Genomic DNA, 23800 nt, shown 5'->3' on the forward strand with positions numbered 1-23800 from the left:
CTGATCTTGACAAAGCATTTTAAAAGGAAAAAATAACATTTCTATGACTATAAATATACTTAGATTTTTTTAAGTACAGTTGAGATTTAAAATTCATATAAATTGCAAACATCATAGCTATAGTTGCTATTTTGGTTTAAAGACTTGAAAAAACTTGAAGTTCAAAGCAGACGACTTGGACTTGACTTGGACTTATGGGCCAGTGACTCGAGACTCGACTTGGACTTGCCTGTATTTGACTTGGGACTTGACTCAGACTTGAGGTCAAAGACTTTATACTTACTTGAGACTTGCAAAACAACGACTTGGCCGCACTTCTGTGTCTCACCACACGATATATAGTGATATTTTGATATTTTTACACACCCCTAGTCACACTATTGGCTTTGTTCACATTTGTCCTGGTTTTGGTCCTGGTTTGAGCCCAGTACAGTCCTGATGTAGACTTCTTTTTTTTTTTGTAGTTTGCCCCTTTTCTAGTCCTGGTATAGTCCTAGTTCCTTCCCTGTTTTAATGTAGTATATGTCGTGTGAACTAAAGGCTTCCACTGCTGTAAAAATAACCTGACTGTTTTAAATGAAGTAATGCATTTAGAAGAAAAACAAAATGAGTCCGGAATCCACATCAACAGCTTTAGTTTTAACATACGTTTGTGCTAATTCTGTGCGACATTGCTTTTACTTAGAAGCCTGTAACTCCCCTTAAGAGCAAACGGCAGACATTCAGTGGGGAGGAAGAGGAGGAGGAGGAGGAGGAGGAGGATTATGAAGAGGAGGAAGGATATGAAGAAGACGAAGACGAAGAGGATGATGATGATGATGGCACAGCTGGAGACACTGAGAGAAAGAGTAAAACAGAGGACGAGAAGCCGGAAATAAACAAACAAGGAAAGAAAACAGTTCGGTCAAACACGGGGGAGACGACTAAAGTTCGGTCTAAAGAAAGAGGCGCTCAGAAGGAGGTATATTGAGCTGTCGTCATAGAAACCAGTCTGTGTTTGTGGTAGTGTGCGTGTGCGTAATCCTGGTGCCCAGAAACAGGATTTGCACAGTAGATGAGGTAGAGTCTGTGTATTTTTGTCTGACGTAGTGATAGTGAAATGTAAATTTGTGGTTCTCGTGCGACCCGTTGTATATATGATGTTATTTGCCGACTTGTGTTAGTAGTTAAAGTTCTTACATCACGCAAAACTGACTCTTGTGAGCTTTTAGTCGTGTTATAATGTTGTTACCTCCTCAAAAACAGACCTGGAGTGGTGTTTTGTTTCATTCACACATGTTTAACACACAAACTCTGCAGATTTACGCTGCTACGCAACATTACAGTTTAGATCCGTGGAGAGTCGCCCCTATTCACACAAGGAATTATTGAGTTTTTGGAGCAATAGAAACACATTCCAGGCAAAGCATTAACATCTCCACCAGTATGAGCTGTATACCCCTAGTGGTCACTTTGGAAACAGCATGAATAAAGATGAACAAATAGTTTATTAAGAATAATTCAAGCCTAGTAACTACTTAAAGGGACAGTTAGGAATTTTGGACATAGGGCTTCATTTCTGAGGCCCCGTCCACACTGGTACATATTCGAGTCATTTTCGTTGTGGATGCAGTGTTTGTCCTCACTAATCTGATTGAAAATGGCTCCAGAGACGGAACAATCTGGTGCCACCAACTCCCACGAATTCATCTGAGTACGGATCTGATCCGGCACTGTGTGGACGCCTGAAAACACTGATACACTGATGTAGGTCTAATTCACCGCCAAAAAGCTAAGAATATATGTCCATTCATATATATGGTCTTTGTGTATGACCTGCAGACGTATAATCTTTGAAAAGTTTAACATGAACCATCTCCAACGTGATAGAAGCACAGAACAGACTCACCATCAGCAGAACACCCCTCTGTCACAGAAAGAACACTCATATTCCACTGAGTCGTGTCCTTTAGTCCGACAGAAGCTGAACTGCATCAGCGCACAATAGCGAGCAGTTTTTTTGAGCGCTCAATTTATGCAAATTAGCCATGTGGTTTTAAGTTTAATTTCTGTAAAACGTAAACAAATATGCTCAACGCTGTGTGGATAAGGAAGGATTGTGGACACAGAAATGATGTGTGTGTTTCCGATACAGTGATACGCGGATTCGTTTCAGTGTAAACGGGGTCCTACTGACCCAGAGTGTTGGAGACGTGTGGAGACACTTTTTTAAATATTCCATCCAGTCCTTGTATTTGCAGAGGTCGCTGGTGCTAGGCTAGTGCATGTCAATGGCCATAGTTATCCTGCCACTAAAAACAGTCTTACCCACTCCACAAAACACCCAAAGAAAATCTATTATTACACCAGACTGTCCATGTGAATGTCTGTGTTGATAGAATAATGTTTTGAAATAAAATTAACCTTGCATCACATGAATCGTTGCATGTTGAGGGACTATTTTATCATATATCAGTCCGCCGCTGCAGAACTTTCTGTCGACACAGACATTTACATCAACAGTCTGGTGTAATAATAGATTTTTTTTTGGGGTGTTTTGTGGAGTGGGTAAGACTGTTTTTAGTGGCAGGATAACTATGGCCATTGACATGCACTAGCCTAGCACCAGCGACCTCTGCAAATACAAGGACTGGATGGAATATTTTAAAAAGTGTCTCCACACGTCTCCAACACTCTGGCTCACTAGGAAATGAGGTCCTATGTCCAAAATTCTGGACTGTCCTTTAAAAGACGGAGACAGACTTATAATAAAGACTTACTTAAACATGTGAAAGAAACAAAACACAACTCCAGGTCTGTTTTTGAAGAGGTAACAACATTATAACACGACTTAAAGCTCACAAGAGTCAATTTTGTGTACTGTAGGACCTTTCAAGAGGTTATCACAAAACACAGAGCATAAAAGTCTATATTTTTGTCTGGAATTTTTTTTAAGATTGACCTTGTGAAAATGCAGGAGGTGTAGTGTAAAAAACAGATGTAATTATTTTAGTTTTAGTCAAGTTTCAAAAGCCAAAAGTCGTGGGTAAGGCACACTGCTGGCACATGTAGTGAGGTCTTGTGTTTACTCTGGGGCTGTTTGAACGTCCCAAAGGTCTTCACATTCAAAGCGCTTCCATCCCCCTCCGACTCAAAGGAAAACGCAATCGTCTCCCCGGCTTCCCCTCTCCGTCTTCCTCTGCCTATTCACCCTCTTTATTCATTAATGTCTCACTCGCTTTTCTGGCCTAATTACAGTTTACTCTCAGAACATGTTTGTGCAGTGTTGGGAAGTAACTGAATACCGAAAATACACACTGAGAATTCTAGTTTTGAGTAACTGTAATCTGGTATACTTACTTTTTCTTTATTTTATTTGATTTTATTTATGTATTTATCTTTTCAGTAAGTTTAAAGGAATACATGGCGGTGCTTTATTATTTAATTTTGGGGTTTGTACTGCAAATTATAAGAGAAAAAATCTTGCAAAGAGCGTGCGACGGTGCGTGCATGTTTTCCTTTTCCAATTAGGCACAACTTAAACGTGCACTGCGTAACTTTTCTGGTAGGAGGTCTGTTATTTTCTTGTGTCCATGGAGATGTTGTTGCTTTGCCTAGAATGTTCCCTGGTATGACTTTCAACATTTCCATCGAGCGTTTATTCATTACAGGCGTTTCTATGGCTCAAAAATACATTAATTCCTTCTGTGAATAGGGTCGACTCTCCACAGATCTGAACTGTAACTTGCTTGTCTCCCTTGTGATTGATAGGTTTAATCTGAACTGTGGAACATTCTAGACAAAGCAATAACATTTCCATGGAGATAAGCAAGTGTTGGACCCTCCACCAGAAACGTTGCGCAGTGCACCTTTAATGCGTGACAAACAAAGCAACAGAATTAATGCAGTCAGTATGTAGTTTTTACATTTTTTATTAAATTTTTTTTTACTAAAATATTATGCAAAAGAATGAGAAATTTGCATATCAGTTACTTGAGACAGGTGTGTTGGAGGAGAGGGAGCAGCCCAAGCAGAGGCGGTGCTGCTATTAGGCAAAAGTAGACGGCTTCCTAGGGCCCCCACAGCTGGAGGGTCCCCCAACCAATTGCCCTCAGTGCCACTAATGACCGAGGCCTCAGAGCAATTAGATTTTCTCTCAATATAACATTAAATGAGAGTAATTTAATTTTAAACCATAATCATAAGAAAAATAATCATAATCATATGTAATGGATGTAAACAAAAATGTAATTGTACCAGTAAAAAAATAAAACTACTTTCAGTTCTGGTTTTCTTGTCGGCGAACCGAACTAATAAGACAAGTTTCCAATCCTCCATAATTCAAAAAATAGAGATGTGCATGTGTCAAGAACGATGCAAAAACAGACAATTCATATATTTAAAAAACAAAACAGAAAAACGGTTAATTATAGTGAGGCACCAAAACTCAAGTTCACCTAGGGCCCCCAAATTGCTAACTCCGCCACTGAGCCCAAGAACAAAGAACCTGTCACCCTTGGGTGCTTGCCACACCCTGTTTAAAATGGCCACCTGAGCTCTCATTCTGTTGCACAAACGTTGCACTGTTTGTCCTAATAAATCTCTCATTTTGCAAGTTCGACGGGAACTGTGCAGGATTTTGGACTAAAATATAATGCACCTCAATGTAAAAGTATTCTAAATATTTGAAATAAAGTACTCTGATTGGCCTGTGTATCAGATTATGTTACAAAATACATTTTAAAATTTGCACTATGTAACTTTTTGGTTTGGGTGGGGTCTGTCACCTGCTTGTTTCAATGGATAGAATGTTCCACAATATGACATTAAACAGCTCTACCTTACATTAATTCAATTACAAGTGGTATTACAGCTCAAAAATACCTAGAAAACATTCATTCTGACTGTGAGCGGCGTCGCCTCTCCACAGATCTGACCTGTAACTTGGTCTGGTTTGGCATGAAGATAGAAAGGTTTAATGCCATACGGTGAAATTCCAGACAGAATTCCAGACAAAGCAATAATATTTCTATGGAGAAAAGCATTCGACAGACCCTCCACCAGAAAAGTTACACAATACACCTTTAATTCAAGTATTCAGTATTCTTCCCAACACTCTACGTCTCTCAAAAATTACACCGTAGTAACTTTACTCCTCGTTTGTCCGTGTTTTCAGCTGCAGACTCCCAGTGTAAAAGGCTTCGACTTCGCCAAACTGCATCTTGGCCAGCAGAGCAAGGATGATGTCATGGTGATACAGGAGCAGTCTGGCGCTCCACCCCTCCCCGCGCCCGTTAAAGAGGGTTTGACTCCATCAGAGAACGGGGAAATACCCACTCCCGTCTCCAAAGGCTCCTCCACCAAAGCCTCTCACGCCAGCCGGAGGAGGGAGAGGTAAGCGTGAGGATAAACTGATTTTTTTGTGTGTCTTAAACAGACAAAAAGGAAGATAGTGGACATCATAATAATAAACATGCTCATTTAGGGAGGAAAAATGAATAAATAAAATGCAAAAATACACATCAACATGGACAAAAAGTCAAACAGTGTGGTAAGGAGGGGGAGGATAAACTGTTGATACTTTTCTACAGGCCCATTGACAGAAATATAGGGGCCCGGAGCAAGAAGACTCACACGGGCCCCCCTCTAATATAAATTAATAGGAAGAGGGTCCAATTCTGGGCCCCTAAAACCCTGGGGCCTGGGACAAAAGACTCCTTTGTGCTGTGTTTGTCAAAGTATTGTGTCGCCATGCACTGCAAAAACTCAGGAAAAAGGAATATCTATCTAAAGGCATCAAAAAGGAATATCTAAGTAAAATTACTTGAATTAAGAACATTTTATCTTGATTTGAGATAAAATGTGATCAAATTTCACTTGACAAGTAAAATGATCTACCAATGCAACAAGACTTTTTGAAGTTAAAATATGAAAATACATCTTCACCAAATTTAAGAAACAAATTCGAATGTTGCTTGAATTAAGAAAAACACAATAATATCACTTTTGGTAGGAAAAAAACATCAAGTCAACATCAGTATTGTCAACAGTTATTGGTGAGTTTTAACTTTTCAAAGTGACAGTTTTGATCCTCAACATTCAGTGACTTAGGCTACGTTTACACTGAAACGAATCACTGAATCGGAAATGATCTGCATCCAGACACGTCATTTCTGTGTCCGCAAGTCCACACAGCTTTGAGCATATTTGTTTACATTTTACAGAAACAGAACTTAAAACCACATGGCTAATTTGAATAAACTGAGCGCTCAAAAAACAGCTCACTATTGTGCGCTGATGCGGTTCAGCTTCTGTCGGACTAAAGGACACGAACTCAGTGGAATATGAGTGTTCTTTCTGTGACAGAGGGGTGTTCTGCTGATGGTGAGTCTGTTCTGTGTTTCTGTTGCGTTGGAGATGGTTCATGTTAAACTTTTCAGAGATTATACGTCTGCAGGTCGTACACACAGACCGTATATATGAATGGACATATATTTTATCCTCTTAGCATTTTGGCGGTGAATTACTTCGCGGCGCATAGACCTACATCAGTGTATCAATGTTTTCAGGCGTCCACACGGTGCCGGATCAGATCTGCACTCAGATGAATTCGTGGGAGCTGGAGGTACCAGATCGTTCCGTCTCTGGAGCCGTTTTCCATCAGATTAGTGTGAACGAACACTGCATCTACAACGAAAACGACTCGAATACTTACTAGTGTGGACGGGGCCTTAGAGTAATTAAATTCGAAACCTACTTCATAATAAGACGCGTTATCTCATGACAGACATACACAACGCAAACGAGCGGTTTCACTGACTTTTTGCCTACCAGCCACTTCGCATGTGTGGAAAAGCCGGATATAAACAAAATCATCAGCAACGTTTTCTCATATTGGTAGATCTTTTCACTTGTTGAGATGAATCTACTCAAATCAAGTCTTAATTTAAGTCATTTTAACTTAGATAGATATTCTTTTTTGTGGTTTGATAACTGCTGAACATTGCGCCATACACATACATGAAGCTCCCCCAGCATGACGATCTTTGCAAAGTATTTGTACATGCCAAACCCATTGTGATGAAATATATGTGTACACACTCAGAACGTCAGCAATCGTCAATTAAGAAATGTATTTAAAGGCTGTTGATTTAGCATTATGAGCCCATTTCAGTGTTGTGTTTCACTAAGTGCCTGCCTTCGGGTAACTGTATACATTGTGTAGGGCCATCATTTCTCGTTTAAACCCATAGATGCAGCACACTGAGTCTCAGTTGACAATTTAATGTTTTTAATCCTCGGGCCGTTCTTCCATTTTTATTTGGAGCAGAGCTGGAGCGGGCACTCACGCAGACATAAAGCTCCTGACAGATTCTTAGATCAATTATTGATGAACCTGAGAGAGACAGTGTTTCTGCTGATGTTTTCTGCCACAGTTTGTCTATATTACTTACCACTTGAATCCATTTTTACTCAGTTATATCTGGAAGCTGTATATTTGTCGAAATTTACTTAACTGTAGCTTTCCTGGTAGAGGGTGGAGCTTGTGTCCATGGAGATGTTATTGCTTCCTCTGGTCTCTTACAGGTCAGGTCGGTGAAGAGGTCCAGAGTTAGAATGAATTTAAGACATTTTTGATATTTTTGACCAATTAAAACTTCAAAATTCAATAAAAGCTGAATTCCATTTGGGACGTGACAGACAAAGCTTTATCTCTTTGGTAACTGACCCCTCCCCCTTCAAAAAGTTGCACCTTTAATTGCCCAGTTAAAATATTTAAAGGTTCACTGCGTAACATTTCTAATGGACTGTCCACCACCTGCTTGTCTCCATGGAAACAGTATTGCTTTGTCTAGAACAGCGGTGTCAAACTCAAATTCACAGAGGGACAAAATTAAAAACTGGGACTAAGTCGTGGGCCGGTCTAAATATTTACTGAAAATTTTCAACATCTACATGTTTTCTCTGCTTTCGAGATATGTAAAGTTAAACCTTTTTTTATTAAAATAAATGTTTAATAAAATGTTTAGCTTAAAGATTGAATCCACAACAAGCTGAATATAAAATAATAACAACATTTTACATAAATACATATTTAATATGATCTCGCAGGTCAAATATAATTATGTCACGGGCCAAATTTGGCCCCCGGGCCTGAGTTTGACATGTCAGTATAAATTAAACATATCTATAATGAGGGAGACGAGCAGGTTACACAGCCTACGCTACATTACAAGTCAGATCTGTGAAGAGTCGCACCTATTAGCACAAGGAATTGTTGTCAGGGTTCCCACGATCATAGAAATCCTGGAAAAGTCATGGAAATTGAAAATGTAATTTTCCATGCCTGGAAAAGTCATGGAATTTTGTAAATTCATTATGATTATTTCCAAACGTCTGCACCTTTTGTTTAAAAGAGACGACAACAAATGCACCGACAGGATTTTGAATGTTAAAAAACTATAAAACCAAACCATAAGGTGAGTGGAAAGAGTTCACATTTCATATTTAGCCCTAAAAGTCTGATCAACTCTACACATGTAGGTGCCGTAAAGTCTTGGAAAATTCACTTCAGGTCATGAAAAGGTCATGGAAAAGTTTTGAAATTTTGTCACTGAAAAAGTGTGAGAACCGTGTATTGTGTTTTTGAGCAATAGAAACACCTGTAATGAATAAATGCCACGGAACATTCCAGGTAAAGCAGTAACATCTCTCTTTAACTGCGTAAAATAAATACAAACGTGAAAACTGAAGATGAGGTCAGATTTTGCAACAATAGAACCAGATCCTCTCTGCGTGTGCCTGTTTTGATAATGCATGTGGTTTTGGCCTGTTTGGCTCGTCCTGCTTTTCCATTATTGAGGCTGTTGTGTTTCTGGGCAGGATCTCTCCCTCGGACGGCGACTCGGTGATCACGGACCACTCCAGCGAGCGCGAATCTGCCGAGGACAACCTGAGAGGGCACGCCACGCCCAGCGACGCCAAGCACACGCGTAAGCACCACATCAATGTTTTAAACGGCAAGTGGCGCCACGCACGGACACGGGGGTAAATGGATGGGGGAGGGGAGGTCACAGGGTGAGACTCAAAATGTTTGACACAGAAAACAGCTCACGACCGAGAAATGGAACAAAGAAAGCGAAGCAAGGCAAGTTTATTTGTACTGTAGAGCATAATTCATACACAAAGTAATTCAAAGTGCTTTACAGAATAAGAAATACATTAAAATCACAACACAAACAAATCAAAACATAAATAATCAACATAAAATTAAAAATAGAGATAGACAGAGAAGAGCGTCAGATGAAAACCTTTCAGCCAGGGGTGTGCAAAAATATCGAAATATCAATATATCGTATCATTTAATGTGGTGATACAGTATCGATATCGTGGGTTGCTGTATCGATATATCGCCAAGAGTATTTTTTGGTGTGTTTTACTCAATTATTTAGTTACAGCGCTACAGTTTTTTGCTTTTTTAGGGGAAGGAAACTCATTTATGCGACACATTTGACATTTTCACTGTTTTGATGATTAAAATGTTTGTGTTTCATATGAACTTTGCACCAGAAGTGGTTTAACAAAGATTTTTAGTATCACAGCCACGATTTAGCCTTTATTTTTTAACTGAACTGTATCGAATTGATTTTAAATATATAGCATTGAATCAAAAGTGCACTGTATCGAGGGTATCGTACACAAAGTAATTCAAAGTGCTTTACAGAATAAGAAATACATTAAAATCACAATACAAATTCAAAGAGACAGAGACAGTAATTAAAAGAAAAGAGCGTCAAATGAAAACCTTTCAGTTAGGGGTGTGCAAAAATATCAAAATATTGATATATCGTATCGTTTAATGTGGTGATACAGTATCGATATCGTGGGTTGCTGTATCGATATATCACCAAGAGTATTTTTCGGTATATTTTACTCAATTATTTGATTACATCGCTACAGTTTTTTTGCTTTTTTAGGGGAAGGAAATTAATTTATGCGACACATTTGACATTTTCACTGTTTTTGTGATTAAAATGTTTGTGTTTCATATTAATTTTGCACAAGAAGTGGTTTAACAAAGACTTTTAATATCACAGCCACAATTTAGCCTTTATTTTTTATTGAACTGTATAGAATCGATTTGAAATATATCGTATCGACCCCAAAGCTCACTGTATCGAGATGTGTATCGTATCGTGGCCTATGTATCGTATCGTCAACTTCTTAATGATGCAGCTAAACAGAACTGTTTTGAGCGTGAGTTTAAACAGAGTCATTAAAGCAGAAGAAATAATTAGGGATGTAACAATAACCAAAATATCGTGATTCTTTCGTCAAAGTTCTCACAATAATATCGTGGGACCATCACAATATATCGAATTACAAGTCTCTTTGCTTAAATTAAGAGTTATGGTGCAACAATGATAAAAAAAAAAGACAGAGAGAACTACATAGACCATGATCCTTTGCTTCATTTCAGTGCAGACTACAAGAAGAAATAACAGTTGTAAGCACTTTTAAGTCTTTGGATTAAGTCTTGTCAAGGCATTTTAAGAGAAAAAAGTCTCACATTAACAGTTTTTTTTGACTCCACAAAATATCACAATAAATATCGTACCCTGAGATGTATATCGTGAAAATATCGTACCGAGAGATTTGGATATTGTTACATCCCTAATCGTGAGCCTCCCCACCATATCGTGAACTTTCCCACGATATCGCAATAAATATCGTATTGTGAGGTTCATACCGTGACTACATGGTATTGTGAGTCTTGGATATCGTTACACCCCTAGAAATAATATATATCTTTCTTGTTTTGAGCTATCTTAGTTTTCTTTCTGTCTTAAAAGCAAATAAAAGTGGGTTTCAGTATTATTTTTCAAAGCATCGACAATATAGACGTGCACTAATTTCAATTTAAAGGGCTCAAACTACATTATTTTCTGATCTGCTGTATGTTCTAATGTTGTTTCCTCATCAAAAACAGACCTGGAGTTGCGTTTTGTTTCATTCACACATTCATTAATACATAAATCCTGCATATTTAGGCTGAGTTCTTCTCTCAAATAGAAAACACTTTGTTCCACCTTGTGACGTCATGTGGCTCCTCTGTGTTTTTAAACTCCATACACCCCATACACTAGAATCATTTGGATAATTTCAACTCTTCTGAACTAAATGTAAATAGTAGCTGTCTACTGCCGCTTCATGACATCACAAGGTGGAACAGAGCATTTTGACCTTTGCAGATGTAGACACATTAATAATAAAGGATTATCATTTTTTTTTTTTTCGGACTATAAGTCACACCGGACTATAAGTCGCACTTTTTGGGGGAAATTTATTTTATAAAATCAGAGATCAGGAACCGACAGTTCATCTTAAAAGGCAAGTTCTAATAATAATAATAGAATAAAGAACAACAGACTGAATAGGCGTCAATATGTTACTGTAACATATTAACAGTTCTTCAGATAACTATAGCACAAACAACATCACGTAAGTTTACCAAACTCTCGATCTCACTCCAAATGACTAAATCCATTGAATCCATTGAATCCATTGAATTCTTCTTCTTCACTTCTGAGCAACTCCGCGCAACTTCGATTGTCACTAAAGTCCAGGCTTTGTTGCTGCTGCTCAATTATCGTTTTCTGCTGCATATTTCACCACTTGCAGCAGAACAGAGGCTTTTTCTACGGGAGACGTGCACAGAAAACTGACGCACAAGCCTGGAGCCTCTTGTGGCTGTCAGTGTGAACATTTTAATATATAAGTCGCACCGGAGTATAAGTCGCAGGAAACACCCAAACCATGAAAAAAGTGCGACTTATATTCCAAAAAACACAGTACTCACCTTTTTTTTGCAAAAAATTGACTAAACAAAAATGCCAGAGAGCTACTACTTATAGGGGCCGCAAGAAATTGAGACGATTATAAGAAAGACAACAAGACTTTGGGTACAGTTGGATTCCTACTAAACAAACTATTGTCCATTTATTAGTGTACAAAGTTGGGCTTCAAAATTATACATTTACAGTAGTTTTAACCAATGTTTTGTTATTCAGCACAATGGCATAATTCCGAAACCCCTTAGTGAGCGACTTGGAAGGGGGTGGAGAGCTACTCAAAATGCTGTGGTCCACCTTGTGATGTCATAAAGTGGTAGTTTTCAAGTTAACAGCTCCTTTTTAGCTTTTGTTCAGTAGAGATTTGCAATTCAAGAGCTGAAATTATCCAAATGATTCTAGGGAAGGTGTGTTGATCTTAAAAACACAGTGGAGCTCTTCTTAAATCACCACATGACATCACAAGGTGGAACAGAGTGTTTTTCCGTTTGAGAGAAGAACTCAGCCTAAATATAAAGAATTAAATGTGTGTTAAACATGTGTGAAAGAAACAAAACACAACTCCAGGTCTGTTTGTGATGATAAAACAACATTATAACACGTCTTAAAGCTCACAAGAGTCAATTTTGCGTAATATAGAACCTTTAAAAGATTAAAAATGACTGATTCTCAATTAAAATTCAATTCAAACAGCAAATGGAAAAGTATCAGGGCAATACATGGTTTTAGAGAATTGGAAGAGCAGTTTTTATCAAAGAAACACTTGTAGATTTGTGGTTCAAAATAAGAACAAAACTTGAAGTGGGAGTTTGGGGAAAGGAAATCACTGTTTTTCTCTGAGAGTCTGTTGAAAGGTTCAGACCTGCTTTGCCACTCAGAGAAAAGTGTGTGTGTGCGGAGTCGGGCAGACACTCCCCCAGAGGAACAGGCTGTGTTTTGTTACTGATAAATGTCTGTCTCTCTATCACTGTCTAACAACTGGAAGGGAAGAGTATTTTTTGAAATTTTCATGGTTATGCAAGGTGTTTTCATGATTTTTTTTGTACATTGCGAATCAGCATTTTTAAAGGGTCTGTATTACGTTGTTCAATCTGTTTCCTTATCAAAAATAGACCTGGAGTTGTGTTTTGTTTAATTTCATTCACAAATGTTTAACACAAAGCCTCCATATTTAGGCTGACTTCTTCTCTCGAACTGAAAACACTCCGTTCCACCTTGTGATGTCATGTGTGAAGGAAGTGCTCCACTGAGTTTTTAAACCAAATCTTCACTAGAATCATTTGGATAGTTTTACCCCTGGAATTGCCGATTTCTACTGAATTACTACTGAAAGGAGCTGTTAACTTGAAAACTACCACTACATGACATCACAAGGTGGAACACAGCATTTTGAGTTGAAGATGTAGACCGCGGGTGCCAAACTCAAATTCACAGAGGCCAAAATTAAAAACTGGGTCTAAGTCTTGGGCCAAACTAAATATTTATTGAAAAATTTCAACAACATCTGCGGGTTTTCTCTTCTTTTGAGATATAGAATGTTAAACTTTTGCTTATCAAAATAAATATTTAATAATAGTTTTGCTTAAACATTGAATCTAGAACAAGCATAACATAAAATAATTTAAAAAATGTAAATAAATAATGTCTCTATAGTCTATCTGTAACCGGTAAGCAGCTCTAATACACATTTGATATGATCTATGATATGAACGTGTGAAAGAAACAAAACACAACTCTAGATTTGTTTTTGAGGAGGAAACAACATTATAACAGGGTGATGGAAATCCTGGAAAAGTCATGGAAATTGAAAATGTCATTTTCCAGACCTGATAAAGTCATTTACAAGGAATTTTGTAAATTCAATTAGTTTTGGAAAAGTCATGGAATTTTATTATCTCTTTCACGCAAATACAGCGTTCTGTTAAGTTCTCATTAGATTATTATGATTATTTCCAAACGTCTGCGCTTTTTCACGAGGTAGGACCACACCAACAACTACATCGTGCGAAGAAGTTTATTGATAATGTACGAAGCGGGGCAGAGGTGGCTGGGTTGAGACTCTGGGTGGGGGGCTCCATCTCAATCTGCAATTGGCCCGGCTGGAACGGGACCCCCCTTGTAGGCGTCTTATGACTGAAAGACAAAATAGGGGATGGGAGGGTGGGGTCGAGTTCGCCGAGACAAACAGGGATGATGGGAAAGGCTGCTACATATCGGCTTCTGGGAAATTAGAGGCGCGGTCGAGGTGAGTTGTGGTTCACTGGTGAGAGGAGAGGGCGGCTGAGGCGCGGTCCTGCTCCTGAATCTCAGTTAATCATTGTTAGGTTTATCTAAACATTGTAAACAAGAAGAAAGACAAGAGATTAATTCAGTTTTACTCGCGAGGAGAACGGGCAGAGAGTGGGCATCAAAACCAACAGTCTCCACACGTTCTGATGCCTCAAGGCCGCTCTCCTCTTTTTATTTCATTAGGAGGCCCTAGTTACAGAATGATAATTCTCAAGGGGAAGGGGAAACAGCCAAGACATAATAAGAAACTGATGCAGCTATGCATAGTCCAAACACATAAAACATGATTAACAATCAGGAGGTGCCTTAGGTTTGGTCAGACACCATCATAACTCTTGCATGTGTGACAGTGGAAGTTGGTTTCATGTGAGGAATCATCTGGAGGTTCACTAGAGCGATAGGACACTGCACACAGTTGTCAAACACACAGAGGTTATTCAACAAGTGACAAGTGATTGGTACATTATTAATCAAAGAATTGTAGTACATAAATGGTTAACTCATAGGCATAGAATATCACACAAGTATTTAGCAAATATGGGATAATAAAATTATTCTGACAATCATATTAACTACATTTGTTTAAAAAGAAACAACGATAAATGCACTGACAGTATTTTGAATGTTAAAAAACTATAATCCCAAACCTTAAGGTGAGTGGAAAGGGTTAACATTTCACATTTAGCTCTAAAAGTCTGATTCATTCTACACATGTAAGTGCCGTAAAGTCATGGAAAATTCACTTTGGGTCATGAAAAAGTCATGGAAAAGTTTTGAAAATTTTGTCAGTGAAAAAGCGTGGGAATCCTGTCCATTATAACACGGCTTAAAGCTCAAAAGAGTCAATTTTGTGTCATTTAGAACCTTTAAACAAACTTCACAAGACAGCAGAAGCAGCAGCTGGACGGTTCTGCATCGTTTCTCTATCCTCAACTTTATCTTTTTCAGTGTCTTTGTAGCTTTATCGCTTAAACTCAGCTGCTTTTACCTGTTTATGTGCTGTTCGTCTCAATAAAGCTCTTTCTTTCCTTTCTCTTGTGGTTTTCAGGCAAGAATAGAATCGGTAAGAGTCTGTCCTCTGTCGCTGTGTTTCATTGGACCTCCGTGTTAACCTTTAGCAGCTGTGTCTGTGCCGTCTCTTTGCCTCTGCCTTTAGCTTTGTGTCGTGCTCATTCTCACCATCGATCACTGTCCGCTCGGCTGTCAATCAAACCACACACACAATCAACCCGCCGAACAAAGCCAACGCCGACGCCATTGTTTGGAAACTGGGTTCTGCTCTTAGAATCCCGTTAAAGAGGAGCATTTCCAGTGGAGGGTCCGCCGCCGTCTTGTCTCCATGGAAATATTATTGCTTTGTTTTGAGATTAAACCTTACAGTTCAGATCTGTGGAGAGTCGCCCCATAGAGTAAGAAAGCTTTCGGAAATATTCATGTGCATATTTGCGAAATCTGTGCATATTTGGCTGTAGTTTGGCATAACGACATCAAGAAGGACAATCACGAAATGAAAATTTACAATTACGCTTTCTTCAGTATGAATACGAATTCCCGTCCCGACACACAGTCCTGGTTTAGTCTTGATTCAGTCCTGTTTTAGTCCTGTTTTAGTTCCATTTTAGTCCTGTTTTAGTCCTAGTTCAGTCCTAGATTAGTCTTTATGGTTCAGTCCTGGGATCTGTCCTGGTTTAGTCCTGTTTTAATCCTGTTTTAGTCCTAGTTCAGTCCTGTTTTAGTCCTGTTTTAGTCCTGTTTAGTTCTGTTTTAGTCCTGTTTTAGTCCTAGTTTAGTCCTAGTTCAGTCCTGTTTTAGTCCTAGTTCAGTCCTGTTTTAGTCTGTTTTAGTCTTGTTTTAGTCCTGTTTTAGTCCTGTTTTAGTTCTGTTTTAGTCCTGTTTTAGTCCTAGTTTAGTCCTAGTTCAGTCCTGTTTAGTCCTAGTTCAGTCCTGTTTTAGTCTTGTTTTAGTCCTGTTTTAGTCCTGTTTTAGTCCTGTTTTAGTCCTGTTTTAGTCCTGTTTTAATCCTGTTTTAATCCTGTTTTAGTCCTAGTTCAGTCCTGTTTTAATCCTGTTTTAGTCCTAGTTCAGTCCTGTTTTAATCCTGTTTTAGTCCTAGTTCAGTCCTGGTTTAGTCCTGTTTTAGTCCTGTTTTATTTCTGTTTTAGTCCTAGTTCAGTCCTGTTTTAGTCCTGGTTCAGTCCTGTTTTAGTCCTGTTTTAGTCCTGTTTTATTTCTGTTTTAGTCCTAGTTCAGTCCTAGTTTAGTCCTAGTTTAGTCCTAGTTCAGTCCTGTTTAGTCCTAGTTCAGTCCTGTTTTAGTCTTGTTTAGTCCTGTTTTAGTCCTGTTTTAATCCTGTTTTAGTCCTGGTTTAGTCCTGTTTTAATCCTGTTTTAGTCCTAGTTCAGTCGTGTTTTAGTCCTGTTTTAGTCCTGTTTTAGTCCTAGTTTAGTCTTAGTTCAGTCCTGTTTTAGTCCTAGTTCAGTCCTGTTTTAGTCCTGTTTTAGTCTTGTTTTTAGTCCTGTTTTAGTCCTGTTTTAGTTCTGTTTTAGTCCTAGTTTAGTCCTAGTTCAGTCCTGTTTTAGTCTTGTTTTAGTCCTGTTTTAGTCCTGTTTTAATCCTGTTTTAATCCTGTTTTAATCCTGTTTTAGTCCTAGTTCAGTCCTGTTTTAATCCTGTTTTAGTCCTAGTTCAGTCCTGGTTTAGTCCTGTTTTAGTCCTGTTTTATTTCTGTTTTAGTCCTAGTTCAGTCCTGGTTTAGTCCTGGTTCAGTCTGATTCAGTCCATCTCGATCGATGTTTCTTCTGCCTGTGAATTCGTATTCGTACTGAAGAAAGCGTAATCGTAAATTTAAATTCCGTGATTATAATTCTTGATGTTATAACTTTTCAATTTGTATTCTGATGGATAAAATACACACAACACATTTTATGTACGACTGGACTCATTCGAGAGTTTAAGAATATTTATTTTATGCTCAACTACAGCCAAATACGCACAGATTTCTATCCTATGCACATGAATATTTCTGAAAGCTTTCATACTCCATATCTCCCCTATTCATAGAAGGAATTATTGCATTTTTGAGCATTTAATGACATACTATGGAACATTCCAGGCAAAGCAGTAACATCTCCATGGAGACAAGCAGGTAGCGGACCCTCTACTAGAAAAGTTGCGTAGTGCACCTTTACATATTAACTGTATACCCCGAGTAGTCACTTTGGAAACACTTTATAATAACACTGTTTACAGCCTTAATAAAGTGTGAATAAAGATGAACAAATAGTTTATTAAGAATGATTCAAGCCTTGTAATTATTTAATAAAGGAGTTAAGAGTTAAGTTTTGAGTTTTAAAGAAGTAATTACTAAGTCTGAATCATTCTTAAAGGGACAGTTTGGAATTTTAGACATAGGACCTCATTTCCCAGTGAGCCAGAGTGTTGGAGACGTGTGGAGACACTTTTTAAAATATTCCATCCAGTCCTTGTATTTGCAGAGGTCGCTGGTGCTAGGCTAGTGCATGTCAATGGCCATAGTTATCCTGCCGCTAAAAACAGTCTTACCCACTCCACAAAACACCTGAAACAAATCTATTTTTACACCAGACTGTCGATGTAAATGTCTGTAAAACCAACCTGAAAATGAACAGAAAGAAGACAGTACTTTAACACTGATAGTTACTGATAGCAGGGGTCATCAAACTAAATCCCGCGGTCCGACTCCTGTCTTCCACGCCCCTTTGACCGGCCCCCGACCTTCTTGAACTGGCCCTGTGTGTCCTAAAAAGTTGTCATGGACTATTTTTTTTTTTTTATTAATTTTGGCAAATAATAACACTGTAAAGTAAAAACAGAGGGAGGACCCAAAATGTAGGACTGCTTCAGCTGTTTAATGTAACAAATCCAAAAAAAACAGAAGAAACCAAATCCAAAAATCCAAAAATAGAAACTACAACAGACATGATACTTGCATTTGAAGGATTTATGTCTGAGCAGCAGCAGTGAGTTGTACTTCCTGATAGAAAACTTGGCAGCGGCGGACTGATATATGAGAAAATAGTCCCTCAACATGCGATGATTCAGACGATGCAAGGTTAGTTTTATTTCAAACATTATTCTATCAACACAGACGTTTACATCGACAGTCTGGTGTAATAATAGATTTGTTTCGGGTGTTTTGTGGAGTGGGTAAGACTGTTTTAAGCGGCAGGATAACTATGGCCATTGACATGCACTAGCCTAGCACCAGCGACCTCTGCAAATACAAGGACTGGATGGAATATTTAACAAAGTGTTTCCACACGTCTCCAACACTCTGGATCACTAGGAAATGAGGTCCTATGTCCAAAATTCCAAACTGTCCCTTTAAAGGACCCATATTACGCTATTTTCTGATTTGTGTTATAATGTTGTTTCCTGATCACAAACAGACCTGGAGTTGTGTTTTGTTCCTTCACTAGAATCATTTGGATCAATTTAAGCCCTGGGATTCCCGATCTTCACTAAACAAAACCTTAAAGGAGCTGTTAACTTGAAAACTACCACTTCATGACATCACAAGTTGGAACAGAGCATTTTGAGCTTTGAAAATGTAGAAAGACTAATACTAATAAAGTAACTAAAAACATGTGAATGAGACAAAACACAACTCCAGGTCTGTTTTTGAGTTGCTAATATAAAACCTTTAATAAACTATTAGTTCATTATGAATTAAGTCTTTATTAAGGCTAATTAAGGTATTATAAAAGTTATTATAAAGTGTTACCACATCTTTGTACACCATCCCATCTAAGAAGCAAAGATCTGTTAAAAACTTAAAGCTACACTGTGTAACTTTTTGGTTGGGGGTCCGTCACCTTCTTGTTTCTATGGAGACGTCATCGCTCTTCCTGGAATGTTCCACAGTATGACATTAAACAGCTCTACTTTACATTTATTCAATTACAAGTGGTTTTATAGCGCAAAAATACTTAGAAAAACAAGCATTCTGACTGTGAGCGGGGTCGCCTCTCCACAGATCTGACCTGTAACTTGGTCTGGTTTGGTCTCCATGAAGATAGAAAAGTTTAAAGTCATACTGTGAAACACTCCAGACAAAAACTATAAGAGCATTTGACGGACGCTCCACCGGAAAAGTTACACCATGCACCTTTTTAAGTCGTATTTATTTTATTTTGACACATAATCTGTTTGCGTGTCCAGGTCCTCCTCCTTCGAACGGCCCCGGTGAGCAGCTGTCGTCGGCGTCCATCTTCGAGCACGTTGACAGAATGTCCCGTGCCGCAGACGCAGGAAGGAGACCAAACAAAGTCCAGCTTATCGCCATGCAGCCCATGTCTGTGCCGCCCCTGCACAGCCCCACCGCCAACGGGAAAGTGTCTGACCCTGAGCAGATAAACCACGAGGTGAGTTATGACTACTCCAAATCATAACAGTGCATTTTTTTATATATTTTTTTTATTTCATTTAGAAAACATAAACAATGTCATAACTTTAAACATACAAGAAATGAATGAAAATGAGCAGAAAGAAGACAGTACTTTAACACTGATAGTTACTTTAAAGCAGGAGTCATCAAATTAAGGCCCGCGGTCCAACTCCGGCCCTCCACGCCCGTTTGACCGGCCCCCCCACCACATGAACTGGCCCTATGAAGCAATCCTCAAAAGTTATCATGGCCTGTCATGGCTGTAGTTGAGCATAAAATAAATATTTGTAAATTCTTGAATGAGTCCAGTCGTACATAAAATGCGTTGTGTGTGTTTTATCCATCAGAATATGAACTGAAAAGTTACGACATCAAGAATGACAATCACGAAATGAAAATTTACAGTTACGCTTTCTTCGGTACGATTGCAAATTCCCGTACCGACACATAGTCCTGGTTTAGTCCTCCTGATTCAGTCCTGTTTTAGTCCTGCTTTAGTCTTGTTTTAGTCCTAGTTCTAGTCCTAGTTCAGTCCTGTTTTAGTCCTGTTTTAGTCCTAGTTCTAGTCCTAATTCAGTCCTGTTTTAGTCCTGTTTTAGTCATAGTTCAGTCCTGGTTTAGTTCTGTTTTAGTTCTGTTTTAGTCCTAGTTCAGTCCTGTTTTAGTCCTGTTTTGGTTCTGTTTTAGTCATAGTTCAGTCCTGGTTTAGTCCTCTTTCAGTCCAGTTCAGTCCATCTCGATCGATGTTTCTTCTGCTCAGTAAATAAAGCCGGTGAAGTGACGACTCCAAACTGTTTCATTTTATAAAACATAAACAGTGTCATAACATTAAACATACAAGAAATGAATGAAAAGCAGCAGAAAGAAGACAGTACTTTAACACGGATAGTTACTTTAAAGCAGGGGTCATCAAACTAAGGCCCGCGGTCCGACTCCGGTCCTCCACTTCCCTTTGATCGGCCCCCCCCCACATGAACTGGACCTATGAGGCAATCCTCAAAAGTTGTCATGGCCTATTTTTTTTATTACTTTTTGGCAAATAATAACATGCCTGCATCTTGTATTTAGTTGATTTTCTGAATTAAAAAATGATATTTATATGAAGTATTTCCAGTCTCAATGACGGTCTGGTCCTGGTCTGGCCCCAGCCTCAGTCCTGGTCCTGGCCCTGATCTGGTTCCGGACTCAGGTCTGATCTCCCGGTCTAAGTCCCGGGCTCAGTCCTGATCTGGTCCCAGACCTGTTTTAGTCCTGGTTTACTCCTGGTTTAGTCCTGGTTTGTCTGGCATCACAGTTTAAGTCATATAAATGGGACATGGCTGTTTCTGTTTTTTCCTTTTTTCATTTTCGTTTTGGAGACAAATAATGAAGAAACTTGTTGTTTTTTTGTTTTTTTCTTATTTTTGGTTTTATATTGAAAAACAAATGAACGAATGATACACGGACTGACCCCCAACCACCTTTAAGTAGTAAGTTTGTGTCTATAATGAGTCATAGAAGTCCATACATATCATAGTACAGAAAAAGAACCAAAAATTGTCCACTAGCACAAAGAAAAAGTCTTTATAATAAATGTTGAACCCCAAAAGTTATCGTTCCATCTCTCATATATTGAACCATAAGACGATGTCGTATTTATCGTGACGGGCCTAAGAAAGAGTCTGTAAATATTCTGGAAAACTAATTACAAACTTTCTCCCAGATCCAGGTCGCTCTGAGGCAGAAGTCGGAGATTGAGCACCATCGTAACAAAATCCGCCTGCGCGCCAAGAGGAAGGGCCACTACGACTTCCCCGCCATGGACGACGTGACGAATGGACCGAGCGAAAACAAGGAGCAGGAGCACATCTATCAGAAGGCACAGTTACAAATAGATAAAATCCTGGACCCAGATACGCAGACGCACCCCATTTTTATAGAGCCCAAAAAGAGGTCTGTGTGATGAATGCGCTGCTTTGCTCTTGTGCTGTCGCGTTGTGTTGACTGTAAAGTGTGTGTGTGTTTGTGTGTGTTTTTGTGTGTGTATTTGCAGTGGCAGAGGCAGGCGCTCTCCCAAACAGAGGATTAAGGACCCGCTGAATGGAGGTCTGATGGAGGCAGACAAAGATCATCTCATCAGTGAGGACTGCGACGCTGTGTACAGAAAGTATCCCGGAGTCAACAATGTGGCCTATGTGGTTCGTGCACACAGTTTTGTTACACTAATCCTCACGAAGCAGTGGTAGAAACCTTATAAATACACATGTGAATACCGTAAATTCCGGACTATAAGCCGCTACTTTTTTGGCACACTTTGAACCCTGCGGCGAATAAAACGATGCGACGAATATACGGACGGATTACCGTACCTTATCAAAAAACGACTGCGCGCCCTTTTCCAAAGATCCCTTGGTTTTTGACATTGGACCAGTAGTTGCTGAGTAAATGCAATGCAAAATTTGGCGAGCATGCAAAAAAGTGAAAAAAGACGTTGCAATGTCTCAGGAACCATTATTCCGATCATACTAAAATGTGAGATTTTGGCTGTCTTGGCTATAACTTTCCCATACACCATTTTTCTTTGCATCTGGACAATGTGAGCATTCCAATTGCAATTTTTCGGGGTGAATTGAGGTGTAATGACCCAGAAAAGAAATTCATTTGTGCAACACATTTGACATTTTCACTGTTTTGAGGATTAAAATGTTTGCGTTTCATATTCACTTTGCACAAGACGTGGTTTAACAAAGACTTTTAGTATCACAGCCATGATTTTGCGTTTACTTTTATTAAAGTGTATCAAATTGATTGAAATACCATATTTTCCGGGCTATTAGACGCGCTCTTAAGCCTCCAACCCCATCAAAAATGACTGTGCGACCCACAATCCAGAGCGCCCTATACACGAATCCTCTCGGGTGTCCCAGCACGACTTCAGTAAACTACAAAGCCGCACCACCCACAGAGCACGCAAACACACACAGAGCAGACAGAGACCGTGCAGCGAAAAACACCACCACAGACACACTCATCACTCCACGCCGACGAGGAACGGAATGGAGGAACGAACCGAAAAAGCGAGCGCAACGTGGCGCTTCTACACACAACTGAACAACTGAGTCACTGTGAACACGCCGACAATCCAGCGACCCCAGACAGCACCCTCCCTACACGCCACAACTGAACAAAGCCCAGAGTCACCGTGAACGCCACAAACAAACAAAGTCCCACTGACCCATCCAACTGTTGTGTTTCGTTTAAAGACCGGTGTGGTTTATTTGTGAAAAAAGTTTGAAAATAGACCATTTAATGACGAATAGCCCGGAAAATACGGTATTTGTTTGGCACATTGTTCATTCTAGGGTTCACATGAAGTTGCTACATGAGCTTGCAATATTGTCAGTGCACTCAAATAGTTTATCACCGTGTGGTGAAATAAGTTGATGATGACGCTAAATGAACATTAGTGATGGGGATACATCTTACCCATGTGCGTAAATGACGAGAAGAAACATCTCAAACTTCAGTAGCCGAACATCAACTCATACCTGATTGACAGAACTAACCCCGCCCCCGAGAGAGTCTGAAATCTGCTGAAATCCTCCAAGACACTGACATGATACAGACAGGACAGAGGCTCTTTCTGCAGGAGACATGTGCTGTAGAGAGCGGGGAGAGATGTGGGTGATGCGCCAAGGAAGATGCTCGTTTGATTGTGTTTTGAACAGTTATTTTGTGCTCCCTCCTCAAGGAAAAAACATGAAGAAATGCAGATGATGCAGCTTTTAAGTTAACAGCGATCTATGTGACTGTTGAACAGTGAAACAGAGCTACTGCACGTGAGCTCGGCATCAGTGAGTCGATGGTGAAATTTTGACGACGGCAGTGTGACGAACTGACTTAACACAAAAAGACGACAAAAGTTTTCAGAGGCGATAAAAGCAGACACGCCGAACTTGAAAACGTTCTTGAAGACGTGAACACCTGCAGTTTATATTCAGATGCGACCAACATATGTACAGTTTTAAAATGTTGTTAAAATTGAATTGATGCAGCTTATATTCAGGTGCACTCAATAGTCCAGAATTTACGGTACAGAACAGTGTAAAGATAAATAGTAACACTCTGGGTATAGAGATGCACTGATCCAGCTCTGATACTGATATCGATACTTTGACTTGAACTATCTGCTGATTAGGGGTGTGCAAAAATATCAAAATATCGATATATCATATTGTTTAATGTGATAATACAGTAACAATATCATGGGCTGCTG

General features: G+C 39.2%; 1 protein-coding gene across 1 annotated transcript in view; it reads left to right on the top strand.

Annotated features, from left to right (window-relative positions):
• The window catches only part of si:ch211-1e14.1 (UPF0606 protein KIAA1549), a 104932-nt gene that overhangs the window by 77610 nt on the left and 3522 nt on the right, over positions 1-23800 (top strand). The window contains exons 11-16 of the mRNA XM_020941175.2: positions 5156-5373; positions 8863-8999; positions 15169-15183; positions 19320-19522; positions 21248-21477; positions 21578-21722. Coding sequence (XP_020796834.2) covers positions 5156-5373; positions 8863-8999; positions 15169-15183; positions 19320-19522; positions 21248-21477; positions 21578-21722 — 948 coding nt within the window. The remainder of the gene's footprint in view (positions 1-5155; positions 5374-8862; positions 9000-15168; positions 15184-19319; positions 19523-21247; positions 21478-21577; positions 21723-23800) is intronic.

This window comes from Boleophthalmus pectinirostris, unplaced genomic scaffold (genome assembly GCF_026225935.1).
Source record: "Boleophthalmus pectinirostris isolate CB_2022bp ecotype Guang Dong unplaced genomic scaffold, ASM2622593v1 HiC_scaffold_2, whole genome shotgun sequence".
NCBI classification, from domain to species: Eukaryota; Metazoa; Chordata; class Actinopteri; order Gobiiformes; family Gobiidae; genus Boleophthalmus; species Boleophthalmus pectinirostris.